Source organism: Pinus tabuliformis, chromosome 3_1, assembly GCF_031772625.1.
Source record: "Pinus tabuliformis cultivar Carrire ecotype Pingquan chromosome 3_1, CPIR1, whole genome shotgun sequence".
Lineage (NCBI taxonomy): Eukaryota > Viridiplantae > Streptophyta > Pinopsida > Pinales > Pinaceae > Pinus > Pinus tabuliformis.
In genome coordinates, this window is record NC_142301.1 from 46,720,108 (window position 1) to 46,733,548 (window position 13,441).

The following is a 13,441-nucleotide window of genomic DNA, read 5'->3' on the forward strand; positions in this document are numbered from 1 at the left end:
TATCATCCACTGTCCATCACATCATATTTAAGAGAAAATTTTAAGGTTCAAGTAGCGGAAGATCATATCGAGCATCAACAACAAGTTCTTCAACTCTTAAAGGATAACCTCACTTTGGTGCAGAATAGAATGAAACAGTATGCATATCAACATCGCAGGGAATTTTTTTTTGATGTAGGCGACTATGTATTTCTACGACTACAACCGTACAAACAAATGTCCCTCAAGCAAGCTAAGAAGGATAATAAATTATCACCAAAGTATTATGGTCCATATAAGGTGTTGCAAAAGATTGATACTATGACATACAAATTGGAGCTTCCTACATCTTCCCGAGTGCATCCAGTTTTCCATTTTTCATGCTTAAAGAAGGTTATAGGTGACAAGCTCCCAGTTCAAACAATATTTCCAGAACTTGATGAGGAAGGAAAAATCATATTAGAACCGAAAGCAATCACAAAAGAAAGAATTCGACAGCTACAAAATCGATCAATTTCAGAGTATCTCATCAAGTAGAATAACTTACCCGCTGAAGATTCCACATGGGAGGATGAAAATTTTATACATAAACATCCAAAACTACTCAAGCATTGAAGACAACACTTTTTTAAAGGAGAGGGGTATGTTAGGTCCCTATAATACTAGTGTATTGCCCTATTATTATTGTCATTGTAGCCCTTATTGTTATTGTTTTGCCTATGTTGTCCCCATATTATTATTATTGTGCCCCATAAAAGCCCACTATTGTTATTGTTGTGCCCTTACATTATTATTGTTATGTCGGCTCTGATTATATTGTGACCCCTTAGACTCCTATATATAGAAAGGATGTTTTTTCATTTGAATCATCCAATAATTGTTCATTTATGTAATGTAAAGGAGGTTTCCCCCTCGAAGAGGCTAATTTTGAAGTTGTTGATCTATCCCTTCCTCTATTTTGTCAGTTGGTTGCATAACATTCATAGGGAGAAAAAGCACAAAAGCCAGATCTCGAGAAGGGAGCACCAAGAAAGAGGATGGCCATAGCAACAATGAATTTTTTATTATTGTTTTATATGGAGTTAAATTATTTATTACATGTAAATGGGCATACTGCTATAGGACCTAGTAAGGCATGTCTACCCCTAGAAAATTATCGATGAATTTTGGAGTTAGACATATGTGATAGGCGCATGACAAATTATATCCTGGATATAAAATTTGTGGGGGTAGGGCTCAAAGGTGAGAGGGTTGACTGACTTGGTTTGTTTGGTCATATTTTGTCAAGGGAAACCCCAAGCGAAGTTTTAAGTTGGGATTTTTAGGTAAAACTTGACTCTGTAACTGAGTCAAAGTTACTCAATCAACAATGGTGGTTTTGATGGGCACATGGTTTTGGATTCCCATGGTTTTAAGGAATCCTTCGAAAGGAATAGGAAAACTTCATTATAATGGGCCACGGGAGGTGAGCGGTGAAGGCTCACTTGAATGGGTTTTGGCCAAGGACAATAACATAATTTTGTTAGTTTTTTTCCCTAGATTGGGGTTTTGCACGATAAAACATTGTGTTTATTGTTTTTTAATTTGTTGTTGGTTGTTTTAACATTTCCATCACATAATTTAATTTTCTCTCTAGTAATTCTAACACTACATGTGATGGTTTAAAGCCTAATTAATTTTAATATAGGATTCAAGAAAGTTTGTTCCTAATCCCTCCTTAATGGGGGTTACCACTGTGACATTAATGTGGATGCCAGATGATGGGCTTCATTTCTAAGCAATAACTCCCTCCAATGTGCCACCCAACATGTAGCAACATTTAACCAAGTCTTGGATGAGACTCTTGCCAATCTGCATGGATTATGTTCATCTGGAAATGACCTATAGATCTTTCAAGGTGCTTTTCACTTGCACCTCCAAGCTAGTTGTTATGCTTTCCTTTTTCATTTTGGAAACCATCTCCCAGTTGCTTGCACTATCCAACATGACTTTAGCCTACAATTCCTCCCTACTTTGGTCCTCACTTCTAGCCTTTCTCTCACCCTGATCTAAATTGAATGTTGGAAAATAACACATAAAAATAATATCGCAATCTTACTTGAAATTATATTATCAATTTTTAGTAAAAAGAATTATTTCATCTATAAATTAAACTAAACTTTAATTACAATTATAAATAAAAATAAAAATAATTATCCTAAATGGTTATTAAATATCATAAAATAAATATTAACATAAGATAAAGTAAACATGGACTTACGTTATTTTCCATTTACTTTCATTCAATAAAGAATGTGCAAAAGCAATCAACCACTAAGTGACTAACATAATTATGATATAGTGATTAATATTTAGCCTTTCCAATATATATAGCTATGATATAGTGATTAATAGTTAGCCTTTCTAATATACTTTGGGAGGAAAACCGTTAGAATACAATTACTTAGATATTCAAATGGAATCCGTTAGAACCATCGAGGCCGACTTTGAATAACGATTTGAAATAAACTGAGAGATGAAGATGAGATGATGTACAGTGGAACGACATGGACGTGGAGAGTCGAGACCATTGACCTAACCCAACCGCTCTACGGCAGCGGAGGCCCGCCATCTTCCCTACCCCCTTTCCTTCACCTGCTCCATGTCCTGCAAATTTCCCGACCAATCACAAATATTAGCAACATATATATGGCGAAGGCGTGTAGATACATCTCTCTAATGGAGCCAGAATGCAAGTGGAGAGTCGAGACCATTGACCCAACCTTCCTACCCGTTTTTCCTCGCCCCGCTCACCAACCCTTCCTTCACCTGCTCCATGTCCTACAAATTTCCCCACCAATCACAAATATTAACAATAAAAATAGAATGAGAATGTGAAGGCTTGAAATACAGTTATATATCTCTAATGAAATGTGAATGGCAATCCAGTTTTATATATCTTACATGATCTTCCAATTTGATGGTCGCAGTCATTCGATATCTCAAGCGTGATGGATCGCCTTCGTGGTGTGCTGTGGATGTGGCCATAGAAACAAGAGGGACATTCATTTCTCTCAGACTCTCCACCATCGCAATCATCAAATCAGTCGTATTTGTAGGCCTGTCGACCACCACTACTATATTCCCCATTTCATCAGAAATAGTGCCGCCTCCAATCTTTGATACCTCAACTGTCACCAAGCTGTCACTTCCCTCACTACATGTGAAGTCCGGTTGTTGCAGGGCTGTGCTGGTGGCTGCACCCTCCTGAGATTGAGCACGCGGGAGCTTCTTCAATTCTGATTCCAACTCTTTATTCCTCTCTTCAAGTTCTTCCACCCGCGATTTGAGACTAGTTAAATACTCTATCGTGTACCCCAATATGGAAGCCTTGTCTTTCTGCAAATATATTAACAACAAAACTCATTTTTTTGTACCTACTTCTAACTTAAATTTAAGAGAAGAACTGTTTCATATATTTTCAATAGCTATAGAGATTAAATCCCAAGGTCAATGGTTGGCCATAAAACTTCATTTCTTTACAACAAAAAGCTTTATTTTCATGGAACGTACCCTTGCGCAACGAGGGATGACTGAACGCAACGCCTCAAAGCTGTCCTTCAATTTCTCTCTCCTCTTACGCTCAGAAATCTTATGATGAACCTGACTGCTAGAAACCGTAGACAATGAGACTTGTCCCAGTTTTTCTGCATGAATATGCCTCAAAATTGCTAGGCATCTCTTCAATTTGTACTGACCCTCAAACATCGGGGGCATAACCAACTTACTTGGCGGTCTCCAGATGCCAAATGCGCTGAGAATGATGTTCCTTGTTGAGGGGGCGACTGGGAAACTGCCGGCCCGACTGGTTTGTGGGAAAAACGGTGGGCCTGGAACCCAAAGTTGCGCTCCAAGGCCACCGGTCAAAAGCCCAGAAGAAGGCCGCAATTGCAACGTTTGCAGGTAAGCATCAAACCCAGTAGCCAATTCCGAGGCGGACATAGAATGTTGGTGGGTATCCTGCGGTATATTGATTTGATCCCCTGTAAACATGGTGGGACGCTGTAGATATGAACTCCCAGGTCTGTCAATAGAGCGCGATAGAAGCAAAGAGCAAGATGAAGTTAATACACTCGTCCCACGCGTGGCCATGGGCAAGGGGATAGAAATATTGGGTGACATGATAGTTACACTCGCCAGGAGGCTTGAAATTCGTAATTTATTCTGCTCATCCGCTTGAACCTGCAAGTGAAACCATGGAATTTAGCATGGAATCAACAGAATGCAGACGAGTGGTGGGAATAATATAATGTCTCACCAAATTTGTTGTTCCCAGCTCTACTACGCCGTTTCCACAAGGAATGAACACTGCAGTCTAAGAAATAATGAAATCTCAGGATGGGCAGCGAGAAGTACCAATCGATCGAGCACAATTAATTAAGTCGACTTGCCACGTGTCTAAAACGGGGAAGGCAGTGTAAACGCTCACCTGAATGCCGACGGCCTGCATACAAGATTGCAATGAGAGAGACAGAAACAATAAATTCAGAGCCATGGGAAGCGTTTTCTATGCGTTAAATATTGCGCCAGAAATAACAATTTGAATGTGGGCTGAAATGGAAAACTAATTATTTTACCTTGTAAAACAGTTCCTGGCTTTCATTAGACCTGAAGCGCAGGAGCTCATTTACCGTTAACCAAACATACGGTGGTTGATTCAATGCCAAACCTGGAACTCTGAATTGGCAAAATTGTATCAAAATTCTGCCAACATTCTATGTACAATATTTTATTGGCAATTTCGATATGGGCAGACTTTTGATTATTTACAAATAATTTTAAAAAATAAAATAGATACATTTTTAAATTAGCCAAATTAAAATTAAAATTGTTCTACTTATTAATTTAACACAGAGATCTTTAATTTCATTTATATATATAACACGCTCTCTGAAATATATACTTCTTTTGCAGAGGGCTCTCAAACTTCAGAAAATTAGACATAAAACTGATATGTAACCTATTAATTCGCTCACACAGATCCTACATTCTGTGAGTATGGATATAACTTACCCAACATCCAGAGCAAAGCGACAATGCTTGTACAAATTGAAAAGGGTTTGGCCTGCGCTCTGGGCCGCGGCCGTAGAGGAACCAGCTTCCATTTCTGGGTTAAACCATCCGTCTTTACATGCTAATTCTCTGAAAATTAAACGGAAAATTAGATACAAAATGTAATATCCTTAATTAGACACAAAGCATGAGAATAGAGAGAAAGAAACTTACTGTGGTGGCTGATCCAAGAACCACAGCACAATATAGGTCCACTTTAAAGGTATTACAATGCGTCTCATTATTTGTTGGAGTGAGTGGTCATCCAAGTAGAAAATGAAGTCCATGATCTCGATAACATAAAAGTTGAGGAGAAGAAAGCCTGTACTGGATCTCGCCGACGTAGAAATACAGAGCCTGGAAAATTGAGGAAATTAGTTGTCGAATGGAAAGGGTTTAAGAGTTGCCAAGGCACGAGTTGTTGAGAAGTGTGAACAGGGGAGGGAGGTGACATTTACTGTGATTGTAGAGATGGTAAAAGGGTTAAAAAGTGAATAAGGCACGAACGCGGGAAATATGGTTTTGTGGTGGGGGCTCCCGTATAGGTATTGGATGGGGTTTTGAATTTGGATTGAAGGTCGTGATTGGTCGCACAGGAGCATCAGCCTCCCTGACGAGATATCCCAACAACCAAGTGGGAGACAAGACTTTTTGTGCTCTTCTCTCATTAAAAGACAAAAAGGGACTTTTGTGCCTTGATCCACGTCTTAGATTTACGATATAATAGTTATTATCTCATTAAACGACAAAATAGGGCTTTTGTGCCGTGTTTTAATAATTATTAATTTCAGTCCTTGTCATTTTCGAATATTTACTTTCACATATAACTCAACTATCATACATTTTTAACATGGCCAGAAATTTCATTTTATAGGGGATTTTGTATTCAGAGTTGTTGAATAGCCTACATCCTTAACTACCGAGAGTACACAAAATGATTATCTCTATACCGTGGACTTATACCAACTTGTAAAGTTGCTCCTGGAATAATTTTCTACATAAGTTGGATGATTTGAAATTATTGTTAATGAATGTTGAGGGATGACTAACTCACCTCAAAATGGGCTTCCCTTTGAGCCCAACATCAACACTTTATTGTAAGTATGCAAACAATCTTATTGACTTTGACCTTTTATTATCTTCATGATTTATATGTTTTTTTATTAGTTGTTGTTTTTATGATGTTTATAACTCTAGTTATTCATGTAACTGTTTGTGTAGAAATTTAATGTGTAGATTCAAAACTGCTCATGGAATTTACTAGATTACAAGACTTGAAGCTACTCTACTCATTTGTGGAAAGAAAATCACAATCGAGAACACAAATCATTAACATGCATCAAGGTTCAACACATATACACAGAGATTTATCTAGGGGAAAGCAACTGCTCAAGACCCCTTACTATATGTATTGCATTAATCAAAGAATTTGGATGAATACAATATGTTCTGCTCAAGCTTGAGTTCAACCTACACCTGTATCTTCTATCCTCCCCCTGAATGACCAACCTTAGCCAATACTTAGCCAAAATTTCGAGCCTTCAAGCCCATATTTCCTTGCGTTGTTTGATGAGGAATTAGTCCCTATTAATTAGGGAAATTTCTCATTGAGAATTACGCAATTCCTTTAGGCCCTTCTTTCACTGCATGCACCATTTGTACAACTTGGACTAGTTTACAACTGATAGTACACCACCCTTGAACTCCAATATCAACTGGGTAACTTGAATTCTTTGCATGCATGAGTTAATTTAGGCTGATAGATTAGTAAATTGGATGATTATTCAGTGTGGAAAAAGTTACACACCCTTTTCACTCAGTGTGAAAAAATTTACACACCCTTGACTGAACCTCCACTAGTTCTACTAACAATGAGAACTAGTTATGTTGATAATAACTCAGATTAACTGAAATAGATTGCTACACGTTAGTAATCAATCATGTAGAAATGAACTCAAGTGTCTCCAAATTGAATTTACTGAGTTCACTGAATGACAAGAGTCGTGTCACCTCAGTTAACTACCTCTAAGTATTCTGTTGAAATTGAAATTGAAATTTATCCTAATTTAATCAAGGCAAAATTAAATTAGAATTTTCTTGCTGCATTTTCAACACTCCCTCTCAACAAGAAAGGGATTAACATCTACCCAAATCTAGCACCTTTGGAATGTACTATATGCAACACTTTTCTCTGTTGCTACTATTATTGCAACATCTACAACTGAGAAGCATCCAAAAACTAAAACACTAATTGAATCAAGTGTGTCTGCAACTATCTACTAGAAAAATTGTGTTGTTGTTAACTCTGCTACTAAGCTTCCTGCTCTATTATCAACACTCTTCTGCACTCCTCATCATCTGACTAACATTGATCCTCTTGCTACTGACTATTGTGGGTCGTTGTAGCAAGGGTAATGATCCATGAGACAAACACACCTCAATGAACCCTACCCAAATTTATGCATTCTTGGACTAAGGGTCTATATCGCTCCACCTCGCTCCTGGAGGTATAGCTACATGTGCTCCCTCTCCCCACTTGACTCGAACTCTCCCCCTACTGGAGGTCTCTAGTTGAGTAGATGTCTCCACTCTACCTCTTGTCTACTTCTCCATTTGTGGCTACACCACAACTTCTTGAGGCTGCTTCTGAGACTACATGTTGAGAGGTCTAACATGCTCCCTCTTAGCCACCAAATATGCCTTTCTCCTCAAGGCTTTGCATGCATCTTCTACCTCAAATGCATACAGGTTCTTGACTCAAACTCTGATTTGCTTCACCTGTCTCGTGGCTATGTGTCTCAAGAAAGCCTTCCCTTTGCTAAATATCACATCGTAGCCACGGTCTTGCAACACAACTATGGAGACAAGATTCTTCTTTATACCCAGAACAAACATCACATCCTTGAGTCTAAGAGGGGAGCCAGACTCCCTCTAAAAGGTGATAGAACTAATCTCAGTCGCATTGTACCTTTTGTCGTCTCTAAACTCAATGTTTATATGAAACATGGGTTTTGGAGTGAAGGTAAGTTTACTTAATATTAAGTTTTTATTTAATATTTATTTTAATTGTATTATTTAATTTATATTATTTCAATTATTATATTCTAATTCAATTAATCTGTTTTATATTAATTTTTTAATATTTGTTGTATTAATTTATATATAATGTTATATTCAATTTTTTGCTTAATATTTGTTTAATTTGTAATTATTTTAATATAATTTGGTATTTTGATCATTAGTTAATTAAGTTTTATTTTTAATTTATTATTTAATTTTTTTAATTCTTAATTTTAATTTATAGTAATAATAATTGCAAACTATAATTGTAGATATTAATTCAAAATTAAGATTTAATATTTTATTTAATATAATATTGATTTTCTTACAAGTTACAATGATTATTATGGTGACAAATTTAATGCAGGGCTAACATGAAAATTCAGGGAAGCAATTTTTTATTATAAAAATATGAGAGAAGAAGTCATACAGCGAGGGAGGCATGGGGCGAAACTAACATAAGAAGCCAAGATATAATTGGGGTCAAATTGTCGACAACAAATAGTGATGATCTTTAGATAAAGGAGTTTTTCACACATGTAATCGCTTGACTGCATAGTACATAACTATAGCACAATATTAGAAAATACATGGGGGCAATGCTTGGATTCAATCTCAGATACAATTGTTCATTCAATTAAACATCTTCAAACTATTAATGGGAACCAAGAAATAAATGGGTACACGACCACAAAAATAAAGGGGTTGTAGCAACTATTTGCTCGCACATTCTTTGGTAAACTGTCTATAACCCTCACTTGCAGTAGTCCTGAGGGTTAGCTCAATTGGTCAAGTCCTTGTTGTTAAAAGAACCTTTGCTATTTATAGGTCACAGGGTCAATTCTCTTGAAACCCTCGGGGTCAAGATCTTTTGGTTGAGCTAACAAGAAGTAATCCCTTTAGGTGGATCTGCCTGGTATAAATATTACGTAGATGTAGCGGCCACCAATTTATGGGGTCCGTGAACCACTAAAAAAATCACTTGCAATTCTTATTTCAATTCTGCTATGTGCGAAAAGGTGTTGGTGCTCTGCAATCTGAACTAGGGTTTTGATTTAGGGTTTTGTCGCTGGTCACCATAGCAGGGCGCAGAGGAGGGAGTTCAACTCCCTCCTACAGTCAAGTGGTTGCAAACAAAAGCAAGGGAGTTGGATCGCATCGCTTCAAGAAACCAACAAAGGTGGTAACAGAGTTTACGAATACAGAAAAATAAAAAACCATCAGACCTTAAGACAGGAAGAGAATCATGAGGAAGCTAGTAAGGAGAAGAGGACAGAGGTTACAAGTCAGAAAGTTGCTCCTATGAGCACATCATGGGTCTGTAAACCCAAGTTGACCACTATTCCTCAAGTCATTTTAAGTGACCCAGCGCTACAGGTGCACAGAGAACACATGGTGGAATATGTTGTTATATGTAAATTTATGGGGATTTGGCCAATGGAGAAGGCTTTGCAAGCATGGATAAGGAACCATTGGAAACCAAAGGGGAAAATTGAACTTCACCTTGGGTCCAAGGGCTTCTTCACAGTGGTGTTCACAAGCTTAGAGGATAAAGACAGACTGTTTGATGGAGGACCTTATTTTTACGCTTTTGCAGGCCTTTATTTGAGACCATGGGTAATGAACTTTGTCCCAGAATGAGAAATTTTCACATCGGTGCCAGCATGGATAAGACTTTACTCCCTTCCTTTATATTATTGGCTGTCAGAGTCTCTAAAGGCTATCGGCAACAAGCTAGGTCATTTTATAAAGATCTGAGATGCTACACTAAGAGACAGATACACTTCCTTCGCCCAGATTTGTGTGGAAATGGACTTATCTGAGGCACTTCCGAATGCAATAATTTTAGAAGTGTATGACGAGGAATGGGTGCAGGCGGTGGACTATGAACACATCCCATTTAGGTGTTGTAAGTGCCATGAACACGAGCACCTATATAGGGACTACCCATTGAACAAGCTGGAGAGCAATACGAAAGCCACTACAGGCAAGGATCCTGAAGGTTTTACTAAGGTTGGGGGTAAAGGGAAAGGAGGAAAGCGATACCAAAAGAAAATTAATGAAGACAGACAACCAAGCCACAATAGTTTCAAGATCTTAGAAGAAGAAGTCGAAAACAATGGGACAAACCAGGAATCGGAGAATATTCCCACTGAGAAGGAAAGGGATGCTAATATGGAGGATATACCGGAAAACAACAAACAAAAGGATGATATGCCAATCATTATGGAGCTTAGCAGGGATCACGAGATGACCCCAAGTGAGGCTGGAACGGAAGACCATGAACTGCAGTAGATTCTAGAGAGGGAGAATTTAGATCTAGAAAATTTTCTGGAGCGGGGAATAACCAATGGGGTAGACACTCTACCAAAAGAGGAGTTTGATAGGGTTCAACAGCTCTTCCTCTGGAGATCACAAATGAAGTGTTCTGGAGTCAAAAGAAACTATGATAGCCAAGAGAATAGGGGAGTGAAAACAATGGAGGATACACCGATGCATTTTTCCAAGAACTCGAGTAGGAAAAGAGGAAGAAAAAAACAGAATGAGCTGCTGACCGAATGTGGGAAACTTATGATTAACTCAGGTAAGATGAGGGATCTTACCAGTTACTCCTTTACAAACCTTTCTTAATGAAGCTTACAACCTGGAACATTAGGGGTCTAAGAAGCAAAAGGAAACAAAGAACTCTTAGTAGTAGAATAAAAGAAGAAAAATCATATATGGTTTTTATTCAGGAAACAAAATGTTCGATGGATAAGATCAGAGAGATACACAACAAATGGTTAATCAAGTATGAGTATCTAGATGTTAAAGAGGATAACTCGGTGGGTGGGATTCTTACTCTATGGGATCCTCAAAAACATGGAATCTTGGATGTTGAAGCTTCTAGGAACTATCTATCGTTGTTGATTCAACCTTTGGGTGATAAGGTTATCTACATGATCACTAATGTCTATGGTCCTCAAAAACTAGAAGACAAACTTAAGCTTCTCACCTCCCTTGAGGAGCTGAGAGAGAGATATCCTTATATGCCCTGGATCCTAACAGGGGATTTCAATATGATCAGATCTCTTACTGAGAAAAAACGCAGTACCAGAAGACTAGGCAGAGACTCCATTGCCTTCCAGAACTTCATGAATAACATGGGGCTAGTGGACACCAAAACAGTAAATGGAACTTTTACTTGGAATAATAAGAGGGGAGGGGCTTCTCAAGTCACCTCTAAATTAGATAGATTCATAATCTCGGAGGACCTCCTTCTCACAGGCCTTGATATGTCAACTTTAATCCTTCCCTTTGGAGGCTCGGACCACTATCTTGTCCAACTTGAAGCTACTTTGATGGGTACACTGAGGAACAAACTTTTTAGGTTTGAAAATGTCTAGCTCCCTCACTCTGACTTCACCAACAATATTGAAAAATGGTGGACGGAAGATATGCCCGTTCAAGGCACTAAAATTTTCATGTTGTAGCAGAGACTTAAGCACATCAAATCTAGGATTAAATATTGGAACGAAAAAATGTTTGGTAATATTTTTAAATCTAAAAGAGAAGTTGAGTAGAAAATTCAGGATATTAATCAGATCATCATCTGAGAAGGTTTTACCAAGGAACGGAAAACTTAGGTTGACTCTCATCAGAACGAATGGGAAGATTGGTGAATGTAAGAGGAGATTTTCTAGAGACAAAAATCGAGGGTGCAATGGATTAGAGAAGGAGAAACAAACACAAAGTTTTTTCATAGATCAACCTTGGATCAAAAACCTCATAACAAAATTTCAAAACTTAAAGATTCTCAATGGAAAGAGGTTGACTCTCACAAAGAAATGGAATCTATCCTAGTTTAGCACTTCGTTAGCATAACAGAGGAGCCTCTTGTTGACAGATCTTGGTTCATTAACAATTTCATTAAGTTCATTCCTAAGCTTGTAACCAGGGAAGACAACCATGATCTTAACAGGCTAGTGTTTGAAGAGGAGATTAGTGAAGTTATCAATAAGATGCAAAATGGGAAAGCTCCTGGTCCTGAAGGTTTCAATGTGGACTTCTTCAAAGCTTGCTGGAAAATAGTTAAACAAGATATCCTTGATGTTGTGGAAGACTCTTGAAGATCCAAAACTGTTTTGAAAGCTCCTAATGCCTATTTCATAGCATTGATTCCAAAGTAGGAAAAAGCTATGACACCAGAAAGATTCAAATCCATAGCCTTATCTAATGTAGTGTACAAAATTATTTCCAAAGTGATGGTTAACAAACTCAAGCCTATTCTTCTTGCTCTCGTCTTAGAGGAGAAAACTTGACTTATGGAGGGAAGACAGATTCTCAACAACATCATACAAGCTCACGAGGAGGTACACTCTCTTAAGATCAATAAGGAAGCTGCTATGATCATGCAGCTGGACCTAGTGAAAGATTATGATAAGTTAAGCTGGTCTTACATCAGGGCAGTGCTAAGAGCTTATGGCTTCGACCACAACTGGATAAGATGGGTTATGGCCCTTGCCTCCACAGCTAGCTTCTCCATTCTGCTTAACGCCTCTCCCTCTAGAACATTTATGCCTTCTAGGGGTCTCAGACAAGTGGATCCACTCTCCCCCTTCCTCTTTGTTCTCATGATGGAAGGGCTAGGCAGAGTGATCAAAATGGCAAATGATGAAGGAAGAATCTAGGGTCTGAAACTTACCCCAGATGGTGCTGCTTCTTCTCATCAATAATTTGTTGATGACACAATGCTGCAAGGCATTCCTACGGTCAAGGAAGCTAGAGCTTTCAAAAAAATCTTGAACGAATTTGCTTTGGCCATTGGTACAGAGGTAAGCCTTGACAAATCAAAGGTGTTTTTTTTCAACACTCACATTTCTATTCAGAGGAACCTCACCAGAATTCTCGGGTTTCAAAGGGATGAGTTACCCTCCAAGTACCTTGGAATGCCTCTTATTGACAAACCTCTGATCAAGGGAGTGTGGGAGCCGGTAACTAGTAAACTTTAGGACAAGGTCAGGAAATAGACCTGCCGGTCTTTGAATTTGGTGGGGCATCTTATGCTTATATAGTCTATCCTACAGGCTATGCCCATTTTCATGTTATCAGCTCTTCCCGCTCCTAAAGGATTTATGCAACAAATCAGGAGTATTCAACAAGATTTTCTTTGGGGCAAAGGGGAATAGAAAAAGAAGTGGGCTTTGGTAGCTTGGGACAAGCTTTTCAAACCTAAGGCCCATGGTGGTTTGGGGCTTCATGACCCTGAAATCCTCAGTAGAGTTTTGGGAGCCAAACTTTGGTGGAGGTGGCTTAAGGAATCAACAACCCC

General features: G+C 38.3%; 1 protein-coding gene across 3 annotated transcripts in view; it reads right to left on the reverse strand.

Annotated features, from left to right (window-relative positions):
* Positions 1-2,856: 2,856 nt before the first annotated feature.
* Positions 2,857-13,441, reverse strand: part of LOC149185697 (putative transcription factor bHLH041) — a 182,074-nt gene continuing 171,489 nt past the window's right edge. For 2 of the 3 annotated variants that reach the window (XM_089412470.1, XM_089412472.1), the window contains 7 exons: positions 5,245-5,427; positions 5,032-5,160; positions 4,596-4,695; positions 4,448-4,462; positions 4,277-4,333; positions 3,532-4,200; positions 2,857-3,357 (listed from right to left, as the gene is read on the reverse strand). In XM_089412470.1, the coding sequence (XP_089268596.1) occupies positions 2,872-3,357; positions 3,532-4,200; positions 4,277-4,333; positions 4,448-4,462; positions 4,596-4,695; positions 5,032-5,160; positions 5,245-5,427 (1,639 nt within the window). In that variant the 3' untranslated portion in view covers positions 2,857-2,871. The remainder of the gene's footprint in view (positions 3,358-3,531; positions 4,201-4,276; positions 4,334-4,447; positions 4,463-4,595; positions 4,696-5,031; positions 5,161-5,244; positions 5,428-13,441) is intronic. The other variant, XM_089412471.1, reaches the window with a different exon arrangement.